Source organism: Marmota flaviventris, chromosome 3, assembly GCF_047511675.1.
Source record: "Marmota flaviventris isolate mMarFla1 chromosome 3, mMarFla1.hap1, whole genome shotgun sequence".
Lineage (NCBI taxonomy): Eukaryota > Metazoa > Chordata > Mammalia > Rodentia > Sciuridae > Marmota > Marmota flaviventris.
The window spans coordinates 64,588,288-64,605,679 of NC_092500.1; the positions used below are offsets into that span (position 1 = coordinate 64,588,288).

At 51.9% G+C, this 17,392-nt stretch overlaps 1 protein-coding gene across 1 annotated transcript; it reads left to right on the forward strand.

The window, feature by feature from the left end:
- The first annotated feature begins 1,503 nt into the window (after positions 1-1,503).
- Krt82 (keratin 82) lies at positions 1,504-12,527 on the forward strand. Its single transcript, XM_027949824.3, has 9 exons — positions 1,504-1,908; positions 3,608-3,816; positions 6,133-6,193; positions 6,863-6,958; positions 7,299-7,463; positions 10,698-10,823; positions 11,215-11,435; positions 11,742-11,773; positions 12,292-12,527. Exons 1-9 carry the CDS (start codon positions 1,504-1,506, stop codon positions 12,525-12,527), a joined length of 1,551 nt encoding a protein of 516 aa, XP_027805625.2.
- Positions 12,528-17,392: the final 4,865 nt, after the last annotated feature.

The following is a 17,392-nucleotide window of genomic DNA, read 5'->3' on the forward strand; positions in this document are numbered from 1 at the left end:
TTCAAGGCCCCAAGTCAAGACTACTGAAGAGGGAACAGTGTGAAATGGCAGTCAGACTGAGAATTTTCAAGGTGCTGAAGTGTTTAAGTTCTAGGCTCCTAATCTACAGGCAAAGAATGTGAAGCATGTTGGTGCAGATTCCCCGTCCCCAACCCAGGCCTTCAGAGCAGCAGAGCAAGGTGGGGTTAGGAGGAACAGGACTCAATCCCAACCTTATCACTGACAAGCTGAGTGATGGGGACACAGCCCTTCACTCTGCTCCTCACTTTCTTTGTCTGTAAGATGGTTGCTACAGCAAAGTGTTGCTGTGGAGGATAATGAGATAATGGATAGGAAGAGTTCAGAGGGACCCAGCACATGTTAAACCTCAGTCAATGTCACTATTATTATCATTGGCTTGATTTTGACCTGGAAAAAAGTCTCAGCATGGAAGGGCAAGACCAAGCAGAGTTTGCACTGTGGAGATGGACGAGAGAAGAGGAAAGAAAATTGGCAGGGGCCGCAGGCCTCTCCAAGAGACTGTGTCTGTGCCCTAGTTCTGGGAAGACAGCCTGACCCACATCCACCTGGCACATTCTTTAGAGCAGGCACTGTCTGAAGAGAGGTCCTCAAGCTGAATGTGCCTCAGGGAGGCTCCAGAGCACAAAACAGAACCCCAGACCAATGCTGAATCCCCCGACCAGCTCCATGAACATCATGTCCTGGGGGACCCCCATGTGAAGGGACCCCCCATCCCTTCCTCTCCCAAAACTCCTCTTGAGACTCCTATACAGCATTTGTGTGTGTGTGTGTGTGTGTGTGTGTGTGTGTGTGTACAAATGGGTCCCTGGAGAGAAGTGTATATGCCTGGAGCCCTCCGCCCTCAAGACCCCGGGGGGGTCTGGATGGCTGAACCATAGCCAGAGCCTTGCCTCCTGAGAAGGGGAAGATCCAGCGAGGCTCCCTCCAGCCCAAAAGTCTACCTCCCTAGGAACTCCTGGGATCACCTAGAGCCCATGAAGGGCACTTGGGTTGAAAGATCTATAGGAAGACAGAGACAGCCCTGGGCAAAGAGAGCATCCTCCATGTGTCTGATCTGCCCTTGAATCCCAGGGAAGTTGGGGTGTGTATTTCATGTCCCTCCCCTTCCCTCCTGTGAAATGATGTAAAGTCCCACTCTACCCCTCCTCGAGGCTGAGCCACGGGTTATGGCAGGCATCTCTGTCTGTATGGACCCTTTCATCGCCCCCATAAACAAGGAAGTCTTGGATTTTTATAGGCCCCACCAGCATGGGCCATTGGCTCCTTCTCTTGGCTTTCTGCTACCCTAATTATCCACCTTGCTCGCCAGTAGCTGCCGATATCCCAAGCCTGTAAACCAGATTTAATGGTGATTTGGGGTTTGACCCAGCTCAGCCCTCCATCCCTCTACAAGATAAAAAGGGGAAGTCAAACCACGACTTGGCCACTCCTGCCCTCTCTTCTCCACTCCAGGGCTCCGTCTCTCTCCCTCTCTCTCCTGTCATGTCGTGCCGCTCTTTCCAGGCAGGCTCCAGGTATGGTACTCAGAATTTCAGCTCATGCTCGGCCATCATGCCCCGAATGGTCACCCACTATGAGGTGAGCAAGGGCCCATGCCGGCCTGGGGCTGGTGGGGGCCTCCGCGCCCTAGGCTGCCTCGGCTCCCGGAGCCTGTGCAATGTGGGCTTCGGGAGGCCCCGGGTGGCCTCCAGGTGCAGCCTGCCTGGCTTTGGGTATCGAGCAGGGGCCACCTGTGGGTCTTCTGCCTGCATCACTCCTGTCACCATCAATGAGAGCCTACTGGTCCCGCTGGAGCTGGAGATCGACCCAACGGTGCAGAGGGTGAAGAGGGATGAGAAGGAGCAGATCAAGTGTCTCAACAACCGCTTTGCATCCTTCATCAACAAGGTAAGCTGTGGGCCTAAGATGCTGGGGTGGGGACAAGACCCACTGCAGAGTGTACCTGGTGGCCAGTCAAGGGACAAGGAAAAGGCCGGCAATACACAAGCTGTCCTTTGCCCATCGGCCTCTCCAGCCTTCATTGTTGAAAGTGATCGGATCAGGCTCAGCACTGAATGTTTCTGCTTCCAGTCCATTTTTTAAGTTATGTCTCTCTGGACGTTATCTGAGAAAAAAAATCACTAAGGTTGCCTGAGGTCAGACTATAAGAGAAACTTTCAAAGCAGGTTATAACCAAAGAAATGCCCTTCCTGATGAGGCTTTAACAATCCAACTGCCTTCTGTGTGCCTGAGCTGTGTTGAGGCTCTTGAAGGCTCTGAAGTTGAGGATGGGTACTGTGACCCCCAAAATTTGTCATTGGTTTAGGCCTGGGGTGAGGGAATAGAAGAGCAGTCAGAGCTGGGAGCACAACGTGGCCATCACCCAAGTCTTACATCTGTCAACCCCAGAGCCAGCTTGGAAAGGCTGCAGGGAGGGGGACACACTGCCTCTAAATGCTGCTGAACCAGGCGTCATCCCTCAGTTGCCCCTGGGCCTGTCCCCAGTCCAGGGAGGCTCTTGGGATCTGGACCATGCCACAGGCTGAGCTGGTGTTTCTGGTGGCTAGGCTTGTGGGACAGAAGCCAGGAGTCCTGGCCCCTAGTTGACTCCACTCCTGTTGCCCAGATCCCTGAGCAAGGCACTTGCTGCTCAGCCTCAGGGATGCCGGTGCCTCGTGGGGGAAGGAGGAAGAGAGGGGGAGGATGAAAGGAAGCACTCCACACCACAGGGATGCTTCAGAAATAAACTCGTTCAGTCACACTTATTTTTTTTTTAAGTTCTGGTTATAAACTCATCCAACAACATGGGCCCTGGTCATCAACCTTCTGTGAGGCAGGGAGCCTCCTGCTGATGTGGTCATTGGCCAGAATTGGGGCTACTTCCTTTCTACAATGTTCTTGAGAGGCAAAGCACCATAAGGGAATAAGTCCCAGGGCAAGGCCCAGAGACCATGCTCCCCGTGCCCATGACTAGTGGGTGACCAGGGTCTACCCACTCAGCTGCTTCTAACCTCAGCTCCAGTCCACAAAAATGGGGGAGGTGGGCCAGCAACTGTCCCTATTCCTATGACCTGGACTTCTTTCCTTTTACAGCCATGTGGGATGGGACAGGATGGGTGGGAAGAGCTGGAGTCCTAAAACTCTCACCCTTGAGCTGATCGTCTTCCCCAAGTGCCCAGAAGCCTGGCCTCCCAAGTGTCACAGCGGGACCTTAGGACGCAGGCTTGCAGGATGCTCTCCCATTCACAGTCCCAGCAGGAGCTTTGGGAAGCAAAGTGGAGCTTGAAGAGGTAAAGGTTTTGGTCTAGGCTACAGGGTAGTGAGAGGCAGGCGGAGAAGGCTGCACTACAGACCTGCCCAGGCCTCTTGGGTGATATTCTTTCAGCTAAAACACACAACTCCTGAAGGGAAGGTAGGCATCCTCTACTGTCCCCAAAGTCGAGGAGACACAAAGACACCTCAGGTGCCAGTCAATGCAGAGAACTTAACTTTTGCGAATCCCAGAGCATTGGCACTGGTGTGTTGGGAAAGGTCAAAAGCCACTTACTACCCTCTCCAAGACCTGGTTCCCAGGGTCCCCCCTACCGCACCCCATTCTTGGCTGCAGGTCCGGTTCCTGGAGCAGAAGAACAAGCTGCTGGAGACCAAGTGGAACTTCATGCAGCAGCAGAGGTGCTGCCAGAGCAACCTGGAGCCCCTCTTTGAGGGCTACATCTGCGCCCTGCGGAGGCAGCTGGACTGCGTGTCAGGGGACCACACGAGGCTGGAGTCGGAGCTCTGCAGCCTCCAGGAAGCGCTGGAGGGCTACAAGAAAAAGTGAGTTGGCTCAGCTTTCATCCCATGAGGGGATCTAGGATGAGTTACAGAAACGACCTGGGCCTCGATTTTCCCACCCATAAAATGGGAAAACACTCATTAGGTGGAACAATAATTAAGTGGGATAATATAGGCAGAACATCCTACAGGATCATGTATGTAGTGCGTGGTGGAAGCCCTGAATGTGTGCATTTGTCTTCATCTCCCTTCCCACCACCCTGCTTAAATAAGGAAGGCCTTCACGCTCTTTCTCCCTAAGCATGCTTCACCCACCATGAAGGAGTCCCCATCTCTACTCTGAGCTACCTACCTGCTCTGCTTCATGAGTCCCTTTGTAGGTCAGGACTTCTTCCTAGTCCCCTAAAAGATCCGCAGGCTCCTCCCTCCAAGATTATGCACCTGCTGTTCCCTCCACCTGATAAGCCCTCTCAGCATTGCCCCCCAGCCATCCAGCCAGCCCACATTCCCCTCACCCTTGACTTCCGGCTTCCTCATCCCTCCCCAGCACAGCTGGAAATGATCTGGAAAAATCGTGCACACATGCACAACACACACACACTATTAGGAGCTTGAACTCCCTCTTTCTCGGTGCTTTGGGGCTCGTGTATTCTCTCCTGCCCCAAGTACCCGCCTCGGGTCTGATTCACAGCCTGGAGGAGGTGACTGGTGAGCACATGTTCATGGGGAACCAGCAGGAAAGCAGCTCAGTGCTTGCAAGAGTCGGAAGCCAGATAAATTGCCTCCTGATGAGTCCTGAGTGGGTCTGCCCCGGGCGCAGGGCCTCATGGGAACACATGCTGGTGAAAGAGAGTCAAGAGAGATACATTTTCATTGAGGAGAAACACACACCAAGAGCAGCAGTTCCTAAGAGATAGGAGCCAGTGAAGGGGAGCCATGTCGGGGACACTCATGCTATAGGTGCCAACATGGGCCCTCTCAGTGGCCGGCATTGTGCTGGGAAATAGAGATGCTATAGAAAGGGAAAAGGTGGCTTCTTCCCTCTAGGTGGCCCAGTTTAGTACACAATGACCACCTGCACCTATACCCAAGCAGCTGCAATGCAGAACAGAACAGAAAGGGAACAGATCCCAAGAGAGGGAGTGAGCAGGGGGAGCCAGGAAGGCTTCCTGGAGGAGGCACCATTTGCTTGGGGCCTTGAGGGATAACATCTCTTCTGATGGCTTCTTCCAAAAGGACAGCCCAGAATAGACCTCAGAAACAGGTAGAAATAGAAGCAGGACACAAGGAAGGTCCAGAATGTGCCAAGAAAGGGGAACGTCTCTAACAGACTGTGGCAGGCTGTGGGAAAGTGGAGACTGGCCCCTCAGAAGGAGCAATGCCCTTCTTGAGAAGACAGTAGCAAGGTTACATTGGGAGACATGATTTGCAGTTCAAGAGGAGAACTTGGGATTTTCAAAATGGCCAAAAGGAGAGGATGAGATGCCACTGGTATTTCATCATTGACACCACACTTAGCCCAGGCTCAGGCTGGGCACTGTCCTAGTGTGTGGTAGACATCAACTGACCCTCAACAGCCCTGTGTGGCAGGACCAGAGTTACCCTCCTTCCACAGGAGAGGAGCTGAAAGGCCAAGTCACTTACCCGTCTTGGCCATGACTAGCATGTGACAGAACCAGGATTCAAACCCAGGTGATAGGTCCCCGAGTCCTGTGCCGGGGCTCTCCTGGGAAGGGGGAAATGGGCGTCAGGAAGCACAGAGCCGCTTCTAATAGATCCACGCTGCTCATCCAATTGAGTCACCATGGCCAGGCTGAACCTGACTGATCCCCTCAGAGGAGCCCTGTGTGGGCTGCGGAGCTCCCAGGCAGCTTGCAGGAAATAGTCGGGCTGCCTCCGTGGGTCTGGTGAAGTGGGTAATTGCTACCTCTGTCACCAGACTGCAAGTCAAAATCAGGTTCAGCACCCTCCCAGCAAGGAGGAGGCCCCAGGTCAGCTGGGTATTTCAGAAACAGCAGCCAGTCTCAGGTCAAGAAAAGCAGCCAGGTCAGCAGAGGATTCCCAGAGAAATCAACTAGATGAAGGAGCTTCCTCAGCAGCAAGAAAAAAATGAAGATAGCTTCAAAGAGGACTTCCCAGAGGATGACTCACCACAGAAACAGGCTACAGGGAAGTGGGAGGGGATATTCTTGGAAAGTGGCTGTGAGAAGCTCTGGTAATAATTATCTTGAGGTGTCCAGAGACAGGCTCCCTAGGGTGGTCAGTCACTGACAGACAGTGGCCCCCAAATACCTGATGCCAAGACCCCTTCCAAACTCCACATGCCAACTAAAGACTCTCTCCCGCCCACTCCATCAGGTATGAAGAGGAGCTCTCCCTGCGCCCCTGTGCCGAGAACGAGTTTGTTGCCCTGAAGAAGGTGAGGGGGCTACACAGGGAGGCAGAGGCCACTGAGCCGGACTGGCCAGCCTCAGATACCCAGCCCCTGGACTGTGTCCAAACATGTCTACAGCCATCCCATCCAAAGAGTCCCTCCCACCCTCCCTTGCCAACCCCCTTGACCCTGAAAAAGATGAAGGTCAGAGTCCACTCCCATCCCTCTTGCTAGGGGCAAGGGTTGGTTTGTCCCCCACTCCCAACTCAGTAGGCCAAAGCCAGGTAGGGTCATGTCTGCACCTGCCCAAGCAGTTGAAGATGTGGCTATGCCAAATCAAAAACAAAACAAAACTCTGACTCAAACGCCCAAAGATGAACTGATTGCCAGGATTCCTTAGACAGACAGTTGGGGATTTCTAGGCTGAGCTCTACAGTCAGAGCTGAGAACATGGTAGGCCAACATGGTAGCTCCTCTAAACCCCTACAATCCTCAGATCCTTCCCTATCAGGGTGTCGGGTCCAGGCATAGGGGTCCCAGGGCCGGGGACCCGCCCTTCCACCTTGGCTCCATCCTTCACTTCCACATGGACTCCTTGAGGAAAAGTGGGCCCCACACCTGCCACCTGCCATCAGCTGGTACCTGGCTGGTGGAGGACATGGTCCCCACACACCCCCAGCTCCAGGTCATGATTCTGTCACTGTTCTGCTGCAGGATGTGGACACAGCCTTCCTGGTGAAAGCTGACCTGGAGACCAACGTGGAGGCTCTAGAACAGGAGATCAACTTCATGAAAGGCCTGTTTGAAGAGGTACCTGCAGCCGTGCTGCCTTCTAGATGGCTGGTCAGGGGCCAGGGGGTTAAGAAGGCATCTACCCAGCAGGTGCCTGGAACAGATAGATCCCCCGGGGACAGCTGGAGCTCAGGGAGTGAGACTCTCAGAAATTGGAGTATCCAGATCCCAGGCTCTCAGGCTCCTCAGGGAAAGTTCTGGGACACTAAAGGACAGGGACCAGGAGGATATTGATGGCGGAAGTCCTGGAACAGCTACAGCAGAGACCTGTGCAAATCTCCCACAAGAGATCAGAGCAGGCTGTCCCCATCCGGCTGCTGATTCTCAGAGCTCACTCCTTCACCTTGGCCCTCCCCAGGAGATCCTCCTGCTGCAGTCTCAGATCTCCGAGACCTCAGTCATTGTGAAGATGGACAACAGCCGGGATCTGGACGTGGACGGCATCGTTGCCGAGATCAAGGCCCAGTATGACGACATTGCCAGCCGCAGCAAAGCTGAGGCAGAGGCCTGGTACCAGTGCCGGGTAAGCTGGGGTGCAGAGGCTGGGCTGGGGGTAGGGAGGGACAGGGAGCAAGGGAGAGGGGAGAAGAGAGAGGAAATAGGCAGGGCCAGGGGAGGACCCCCAGATGCTCTGGGCCCCAGGAAGTGAGTAAGGAGCACAGAGGACTGGGCCATGCCACAGCGCCAGGGAATCCCATAAATCCCAGCTCTATTGTTTCTGCCAAGCTTCACGCCAGTTCCCTACAGAGCATGTAGGAGGGACCCCCACAGATAGGCCAGGCCTGCCACCAGGGTGCCCGGCTTTATTTACCTTCAGACTCACCAGAAGCGCTCCTCTAAACAGCCTTCAATAAACCTAATTGGTGATGATGGCAAAGAGGACTCTGGGCTTGGAGACGTGGGAGGCTGGTGGCATGGGGTGGTTACTAATGGTACAGCAGAAACAGTGATTAAGGTGGGCCCAGACTTAGTAATTAGGGGATTGCTGGGAGGGCAGGGGAGCCCCTGAGGGCAATCTGAGTTAACAAACACTATCATCTCAGTGTCACTGCCCTGTCTGTGAAAGGCACCGCGCATGCGTCGGCTCACTGGTTCGTGCATTCAGGCAACTGTTCATTGAGGATCCATCAAGTGCTAGGAGCTGGAGATCCAGCAGCGAACAGAACAGACAGCAACCTGGCCCACATGTCACTTCCTTCTTAGAGGCAGAGGCAGGGGGCAGACAATGAAGGAAACAAGGAAGTCCAGAGGATGTATGTTAGACAGTGGTGTATATTAGGGAGGAAACAGGTCAGGTAGAGGGTAGGGAGTGTGTGGAGGGTGGCTTAGATGGGGGCCAGCGAAAGATGGCCCTATGGAGCAGGGCGACATCCAGGATACCAAGAGTGAGACCAGACCTGTTCTGGAGGAATTATATTTCTGGGGGACAGGGGGAGTGTATAACTAATCACCATGAGAGACAAAGAGTGTGTGGTGATTGCCAAGGTCAAGCAGCAGATTCAGGGGCCTGGAGACAGAAGTAACACGTTGTACCTGAACAGCAGAAGAATTGTCAGTACGTAGAGATGTCAATAAGCAGAGGACTGGGGAAGCAGGCTGAGGAGCAGAAGGAAGGAGACGCAGAGGCAAGAAAGTGAGGTTCCGGTGTGCTGTGAGGAAGCTGGGTCCAGACAGACAGTTGGGGGCTGGGTTTCCAAACGTCTGCAGGGCTGTGCCAAATATTTTGGGGCTCTTTCTGAAGGTAATAGGTACCCCACCCAGCCAGGGCCTCAAGTACTGCTCTGCCTATTTTCTGAAGATCTGTGATAATCAGAAATAACAAACCCTGGCCTGGAGCCAGCCCTGGTGACTCCGTCTGTGGCCCAACCATGGCCAGCTTCACCCTGCTGGCCCCTTCTCTGGTTGCTCCTGGACCATCCATCAGTCAAGTGGGCTCAGGGGACACAAACTCAGTTTCCCATCATCCCATCAGAACCATAAAGATGATTCTATTGGTTAAAGATTGTATTTAGTTAGCTATAAGAATCAGAAATTTTTAAAAAAATAGTTAAATTCAGTTTGTTTTGTTTGTTTTTCATGTGGTACAGTACAAAAATAGACTTCCCAGGATCATACCACTCAGGATCCTTTTTTTTTCTAATTTGTTATATATGATAGCAGAATGCATTACAATTCATATTACACATATAGAACACAATTTTTCATATCTCTGGTTGTATACAAAATATATTCACACCATTTGTGTCTTCATACATGTACTAGGGTGATGATGTCCATCTCATTCCAACATTCCATTCTATGCCTTTTTTTTTTTTTTTTTTTTTTTTTTTTTGTACTGGGGATTGAACTCAGGGGCACTTAAACACTGAGCCACATCCCCAGTCCTATATATATATATATATATATATATATATATATATATATATATATATATTTGGTCTAGAGATAGGGTCTTGCTAAGTTGCTCAGGACCTCACTAAGTTGCTGAGGCTAGATTTGAATCTGAAATCCTCCTATCTCAGCCTCCCAAACCACTGGGATTACAGGCATGTGTCACTTGCCCAGTCAATTCTACCATCTTTTTTTTTTAATACTATTTTAGTTGTTGGTGGACCTTTATTTTATTTATTTATATGTGGTGCTGAGAATCAAACCCAGTGCCTCATATATGCTAGGCAAGTGCACTACTGCTGAGCCTGAAAATGTGTGTTAAAGATGGTAGACCCTATTCTACCATCTTTAGCACACATTTTCAGGCTCATGGTTGCCTCATGTCCCAAGATAGCCACAAATCACTCATGTTCAGCAGGAAGGAGAAAACTAGAAGGTGGAAAACATGGCAGCTGAGTCATTCCCCACTTAAGGAGCTTTCCTAGAATCCCTACCCAGCAATGACCATAGACCTCATTGATCAGAAGCTGGGAAATATTATCCTATCTGGGTTCAAAGGGTTCTGTTTTAAGGGAAAAGGAGTGGATATTTATTAGGCAGCTGCAGATTTCCCCACAGTAACCCAATAACAGAAGAGCCAACTTGATTGTGCTTAATATGAATTAAGTGGGGAATGACTCAGCTGCCATGTTTTCCGGACCTGTTTGTTTTTATGGTGCTGAGATCAAACCCAGGACTTCACACATGTCAAACAAGCCCTCTACCACTGAGCTATAATCCCCTTGCTTTGTATTTTCTTATGAAAGATATTCCCATCCACTATCAGAAAATCTAAAGCCGGCTAACTTTTTAAATAATATACAAATGTAATCTGTATACAGTTACTCTTCAGAAATTGAATGCAAAGGGACAAGGTTTTCAAAAAGTGTTTAGCTGAGGTAAGACATAACTTTGCATTTTGGTTTTGATTGTTTTGAGTTACTGATCGGTTAGCATTCCAGGCTGAGCCCAGAAACCCCTCCCAAGATCCAGAGGGACATCTAAAAGGGAGAGAGTCCTCAGACAGCTAGGGCTCTGGGGCAGAGAGAAGGGGATCTGATAGGCAAGGTGAAGATCTTGGAGCTTGGAGGGGAAGTTAACCAGCCTGAAGTCTCAGAACTGAGGGGTGAGACAGAAATAAGGAGCGGCCCATGGAAGGACATAAACATTGGTCAGAAATAAAAAGGGAATTGAAAGCAGGACAAGTATCAGAAGCCAGAGAGCACCAAGCTAGGAAGTCACTGGAGAAAAGACTGGGGACAGTGAGGAAGAAGCTAGGAGATGCCACAGAGCAGAGCCTGGAGGTGTAACACCTATGTCCTCGCAGTACGAGGAGCTGAGGCAGACAGCTGGGAACCACTGTGACAACCTCCGCAACCGCAAGAACGAGATCCTGGAAATGAACAAGCTGATCCAGAGGCTGCAGCAAGATATTGAGACTGTCAAAGCTCAGGTGAGGCAAGGGAGGCCTCTGCTGTGGGAGCCCAGCACAGGTGACTCTCCCGCAGGCTGTGGGGCAGGTCCAACGCTCCCGGGGAGCACCGCGGAGGAGGGAATAAACCTGACCGCCTCCACTGGTGAAGAAGTAGATCCTTTCTATAAGAGCTGAACCTCACTCCACCCCCAGTGCTAAGCCTATCTAGGAGGAAATCTCAGCTCTCCTGAGTGTATTCCAGAAAAAACAATTCCCTATACCCAGGAGAGCCAGATGTCACAATCCTAGGATAAAGCCCACAGCAAATTCAAACCTGGCAGGTGCCACCACATGTCTGCTTATCCTTCTGAGCATCCCACTCAGAGATTCAGGGGCCCCCAGTGATGCCATGCTATGCCCTCTCCCCCAGCGCTGCAAACTCGAGGGCGCCATAGCCGAGGCAGAGCAGCAGGGCGAGGCGGCCCTGAGCGATGCCAAGTGCAAGCTGTCGGGGCTGGAGGAGGCCCTGCAGAAGGCCAAGCAGGACATGGCCTGCCTGCTCAAGGAGTACCAGGAGGTGATGAACTCCAAGCTGGGCCTGGACATCGAGATCGCCACCTACAGGCGCCTGCTGGAGGGCGAGGAGCACAGGTGAGCTCTGCAAGGGAGGGCAGGGATCAGGGTGTTACCCAGCCCTCGGGGAAGTGTTGCCGTGACCCACCCACGGGTGGTGGAAAATCCAGAACAGCACACAGTCCTTGAGCCCTCCTGCTCGACATGGTGAGGGCAAGAGAAGGGGAGCTTCCACCTGGAGTGCCTCACTCTCTTTATTTCTTTGTTTTCTCTTTGTGGTACTGGGGATGGCAACCCGGGGGCGTCACACATGCTAGGCAAGCACCTTCCCACTTCATTTTTTTCTGATGCAGTCACCCTGTCTTCTTCTCCTCCTCTCTCCAGGCTGTGTGAAGGCATCGGGCCTGTGAATATCTGTAAGTAGATGAACCTTGGCCCCAAAGTGCCAGGTCGCGGGAGTTGATAACACAACCTACAAGTTGGCACCACTCCATCCAGACCTCTGGGGCATCTCCCACCTCACAAAAAGCCCTGGGTTGATGGAGAAGGTCTCTGGCAGGACTATCCATATTTGGGGTATCACAACTAGGAGTAGATGCCCAGCGTGGTCTCAGAGTCCCCAAGAAGCCACATAGACCAGAGGATGCTTTGCTAGAGGGCAAGGGTTTGAGGTAGACACAAAAGGGAGAGAGAAGACAAGGAGAAGCTGAGAGGGGGTGACATCGGGCCTGACCTCTCCAAGGCTCTGAGGAAAAGAGAGAAGCCCATGGGGATCTCCAAGCATTGGATGTTGCTAGGGTGGGGAGACATGGAAGTTGGTAGCTGGAGGTGAATGGCAGCAGGTGGGAGGTGTGGGCCTGGCTGAGAAGTTTCAGGGCAGCTCCCTCAGAGCCACATGGGGTGGGATCCTGAGCATCCCTTCATGTTCCCACAGCTGTGAGCAGTTCCAAAGGCGCCATCCTGTACGAGCCCTGTGTGGTGGGTACACCCATGCTGCGGACCGAGTACTGCCCTGGAAGCACAGGTGTCCTCAGGAGCAGCGGGGGCTGCAGTGTGGTGGGCACTGGGGAACTCTACATCCCCTGCGAGGCCCAGGGGCTCCTGGGCTGTGGGAGTGGGCGGAGCTCCAACATGAAACTGGCAACTGGGGGCAGCTCCTGCGCGCACTAGTGTTAGCACTGCCCCCAACACTGGAGACCCAGGGACAGGGCCCTGGATGTTGTACCCCACTAGGGCCAAAGGCTGTTCCAAAATCCTACCCTTCCTGTATTGACTCCAGAGACCCCTGGGATTTCTGCTTGGGGTTGAGCTGACCTTCAAGTTCATCTTTATTTTCAAGTATCTGGGTACAAAATCTGCATTGGGACCTGGGGTGAGGTAGGATGCAGAGAGAGAGGATGCATTTCTCTTGTCCCTCCCAAACTAGTGACAGTCAGCCCTGATATGGCCCAGGAATGGCAATAACCCCAACCACTTCAATTCCAGATAAACCAAATGGGCACATCACAGTTCTGCTTTGCAGAAAACCCCATGCAAGTTTCCCTTCAAAGCCAGCCTTCTCCTCCCCACTCCACCCAAGCCTCCCACCTCCCTTTCCACTGGCTCTCATGCACCTAAAAAAAAAATTAAACTTCTTTTATCACCCTCCTGAAATATGCACTATTGTAAACATCAAAAGGAGACACCCCAAAATCCCATTCTGAATTCCAAAACCAAGTGCCAAGATTTCAGATCATTTGGGATCTGCCAATCTCCTGCCAGCACAAAAACTCAAAAAGCAGTCTTTGGGTAGTAGCTTTACTTACACAAATTTGTTTGATCTCAAACTACACAAATGAGTCTGTTGCCTGAGCCCACATTGGCAGCGGATGGTGGAATATTCTTGAAACAAAGGGTAAGAAGACTTGAAATAATTACTGGGAAGATGGATGATCAAGAGCTGACATTATTTACTCAATGGGATTAAGCCCCACTCCCCACCCCATATTCTGTACATAGCCAACAGCTCCTGCTTCTTCCCTTTAGCCCTCTAGATTTGGGGCTTTGGGTCTACATGAACACATTTCTCCACAACAGTTCTGTGGAGCTGCCCCAGCCACTTGGAGGCTCTAGTTTGGAATCTGGGAGAGGGAGGAGAAGGTGCTGGGCTCACCCACCTCCCAGGAGCCCTGCCCACCTGGGATACAAGTTATCTGCCCGGAGCTTCTGGGCTCTGTGTTCCCAATAAACTAACTTTATTCACACTTTGAGAATCAGGATTGCTCATCCTGCTCTGTGTCAGGGGGCGGGGGGTAAGATAAGGCTGAAGGGAATCATGAGCCATCTTTGGGGACTGGAAGCTTGGGAATGGGAAGGAAAGTCATTCTACCAATGGGAAAACAACACATTCACAATTTGCAAGTGGCCTGTGGAATAAATATGGCTCCATATAATTCATACTCAAAACCTGCATATCACACCCCACTAGTTTGCATATCACTTGCCATGTTAAAAAAGCAACCGTATTATCCGATCCCAATGCAGATTTTGCACCCAGTGAGACCTCCTCACTGCATGGGGCCTTGCATACAATCTATAGAAAACCCTGAAGCCCACTATCATGTTTAGATGTAGCAGCTCCCAAACCCTGTTTGGGCTCCATTCCCTATTCTGGACCATTCCCAGGGCCTACATAGTCGTGGCCTGGGCCAAGCAGTGAAGATGGGCAGCAGCCCAGCAAGGAAGGAAGCCCAGGACATTTCAACCTCCTCTTCCCATTTGGAAACCCTGAGACCTGGAGACAAGATTCAGTGGCAGTGGTTCTACCCTCTGCAAGGTTCCAGTGTTCTTTCCTGTTGCCTCAATGACCCCTGAAACAGCCCCTCCCCTAGGGCTCTCTCCCCCTCCTGAGAGCTGGGATGAAGCCCTCCCTTCACTGCCACAGAGCACCCATCTTGTGCCAAGCACTGCTTTGGAAGCCAGTGATACAGAGATGACAAATATACCCTCTTATCCCTGGAGGGACTCTCAGCCTCATCAAGGAGTCATAAATAATGATGCTAAAAAGTATGAGAACAACAAGAAGCAACAAATGATTGTGCTGGAAAGAGGGTCAGAGAGAAGCTCAAAGGGAAGATTGCAAGGACAGAATCTGACAGGAAGCCTGGAGGTGCATATTTGTGGCAACACGTTCAATAGAACTCATTCATTCACTTTTTCAGTCACACAATATATATTTATCAAGCATCGGCTTGGGTCAGACCATCCAGGACCTGGTAGCACCATGGTGAACAAGACAGCCCTGTACATACAGCAGGCCCAGCACTGAGGGCCCAGGATAGGGACTGTAAAATGGTACAATGATGTGTAGAACATTCTAGCAGTTCCTCAAACTCTTGAACATGGAGTTACCATATGACCCAGCAATTCCTTTCCTAGGTATATACCAAGAGAAATGAAAATACATGGCCAAACAAACTTGCGACATGATTCAAAGTAGCCGGAGGCGGAAACAACCAAATGCCCATCAACAGGTGAATGGAATGGATCAACAACATAGGATCCATATCCATACAATGGAATCCTATCTTGGGCATAAAAAAAGAATGGAATAATTATACCTGCCACAACATAGGTGAACTATGAAAACGTTTTACAAAGTGATGGAAGCCACACAGGAAAGTTCTTTATTATTTTATTTCATTCACATAATAAATGCATTGGAAGTCCAGAACAGGGAAATCTAGAGAGGGAGGGAGCTGAGTGGTAACTGCTTAGGGCTGGAGGAAGTAGGTGACAGGAGTTGGGAGATAACTAAAATTTCTCTCTCTCTCTCTCTTTTTTTTTTTTTTTAGTGATGAAAATGTTCTAAAATTGACTGCAATGATGGTTCCACATATCTGGGAATAGATTAAATTCATTGAATCATACATTATAAATGAGTATAGCAGGTCCATGAGGCTCCTTTTAAAAGGAGCCTGGCCCAAGACCATGGAATGTACAGCTTAGCAGTAATGTGGGCCTGGAACAGGAAACTCCAGCTACCAGGACTATTGTGAAGGTGGCAGAGCAGAGGGGCATGGGAAACATAACCGAGGGTCCCTCTTGAGTCACAGGACTCTGGAAGCTCCCCAGGAGAAGCAGCAGGAAGCAGGCCAGCCTGAATCCTAACAGCCGCAGGACTGTAAGGGGAAGGAAGCCAGTGGGAGCTTCTAGTGGAAAGACATGTGCCCAGGGCCCAGCAGAGCCTGTGATTCCAGAGGTGTGTGCCAGGTGCAAGGGAAAGAGGGAGGGGATGGTGGGCCTCAGGAGCCTCAGTGCCACTTGCATCCCTGTTGCTCTGGACCTGGCCCCGAAACCAGCGGAACTCCCAGCCCAGCTCTGGAACCAACAGAAACACTCTGGCCAGGAGTACACCAAAACCTGGGATTCCAAAGAGACTGGCCACCTCTATCTCACAGAAGACTACCTGAGGCCCCGGGGATGCCCCCTTTAGGTGTTTGAGCTGAGTAAAAATTAAAATGATCCCTCACCCTCACAAGGGGCCTCTCTGGCCTGCCTGCCACCCCTTTGAGACTTTGGTTCCCGAGTACCTGGGCCCTTAACAGATCTGCTAGAAAGGGGAGGCTGCCTGGAACCATGTACTAAGCACTACTCATCCCAGCAGTGGGGCGCCCCCTGCTCAGGTCTGGAGACAAGCTCATGGACCTGGGTTTGTCCCCTCTAGAACATTCCGAGGACTCCCCCACTCCTCACTGTCTGGCAGTAACCCATTCTCCCTTCCTCCCATGGGGTGGTGATGACTCAAAACAGGTGAGACAAAAGCGCCTCCTGGTGGGAGCACAGTGTTCTCATTCCATTCGACTCAGCAAACACCTCCTGAGCTTCCTTCCCCTCTGGGCCAGCTCCCTGGATGCTGGGATACAAAAGGAACCAGCCTGGGGTGGAGGCAGGCTAAGAACCGTCTACAGCAAGCCAGAACTTCACGACCTTTGACTCTGCCTGGAGAATCCAGCTTTCAATCCCACGCAGAGTGCCAGGGAGGACAGCGTGGGAACAAGCAAGTCGGGGATGGTGGAAGGACAAGATGGAGCTCCTGTCTTCCCAGAATGTCTCCATTTCCTTGTCCCTCATCCTCCCCTGGCTCTCAAGTACTCACATAGAGCCTCTCCTGTCCCCACACACCCTGACCTGCTCCGATGGCCCATCCCCAGGTGCCCACTGCCTCTGCCTCAAATGGTCCCTTCCTCACTGTGGCCCCAAGCCCTCTAACTGCTGCTTCTCTCTACTAGGGTTACTTGAGCACCCAGAAAGAATCTTGGCAGGGGACAATGACTTCCTAAATGGCACAGTGATTCAGTTAGTGGATCTGATAGCAGAAAAAGGGTTCCCTTGGCCATCCCAGCACCTAGTTACAGTGTTGGGCACACATGAGCACTCAGTGAAGGGTTATTGAAGCAAACCGCACCTAGCAGGAACATTTTCACTCTGGCCAGATGGCACTGCGTGAGTAATGGGAGGAATTTGGCTTAAACCTGAAACCTCATCCTTCCTGCAGGAAGAGGGTGCCCAATAAGAGGACGCATTTTATCTCCCCTGGGGAGATGTTTGGGTTTCAAGCAAGTGGTCATTAGTCTGAGTGGGCAGAAGTGGAGGTATGGGCAAGAGTGGACTCAGCCTCCCCTCCCATTCCGGCTCCTTCTGTGGGGACTCCCAACGTGCTTTCCCAGCAGGGGCAGGTCTCAGCGTGAGAAAGGACCTCCTCCCTGGCCAGTGTATCGCTCCAGCACAAACTCTTCCCCGGGCAAAACGGAAGCACTCAGAAGGCGGCACTTAGCAAAGGCTGCTCAGCGCCTGGACTGCCCCCTTTCATCCCCCCCCCACCCAACCCACACACACCCTGCCACACCACATGCCCAGGGTTCCCAGACCCTGCTCAGCCAACCAGGAGGGGGTCCCCTCCCCTGCCACTCGGCCTGCCTCCCTACTCCACAGATAGCATCATGATGACCCAGCAGTCGGCCAGTGACACAGCTGAGGAGCCGCGGCTGGGCGCA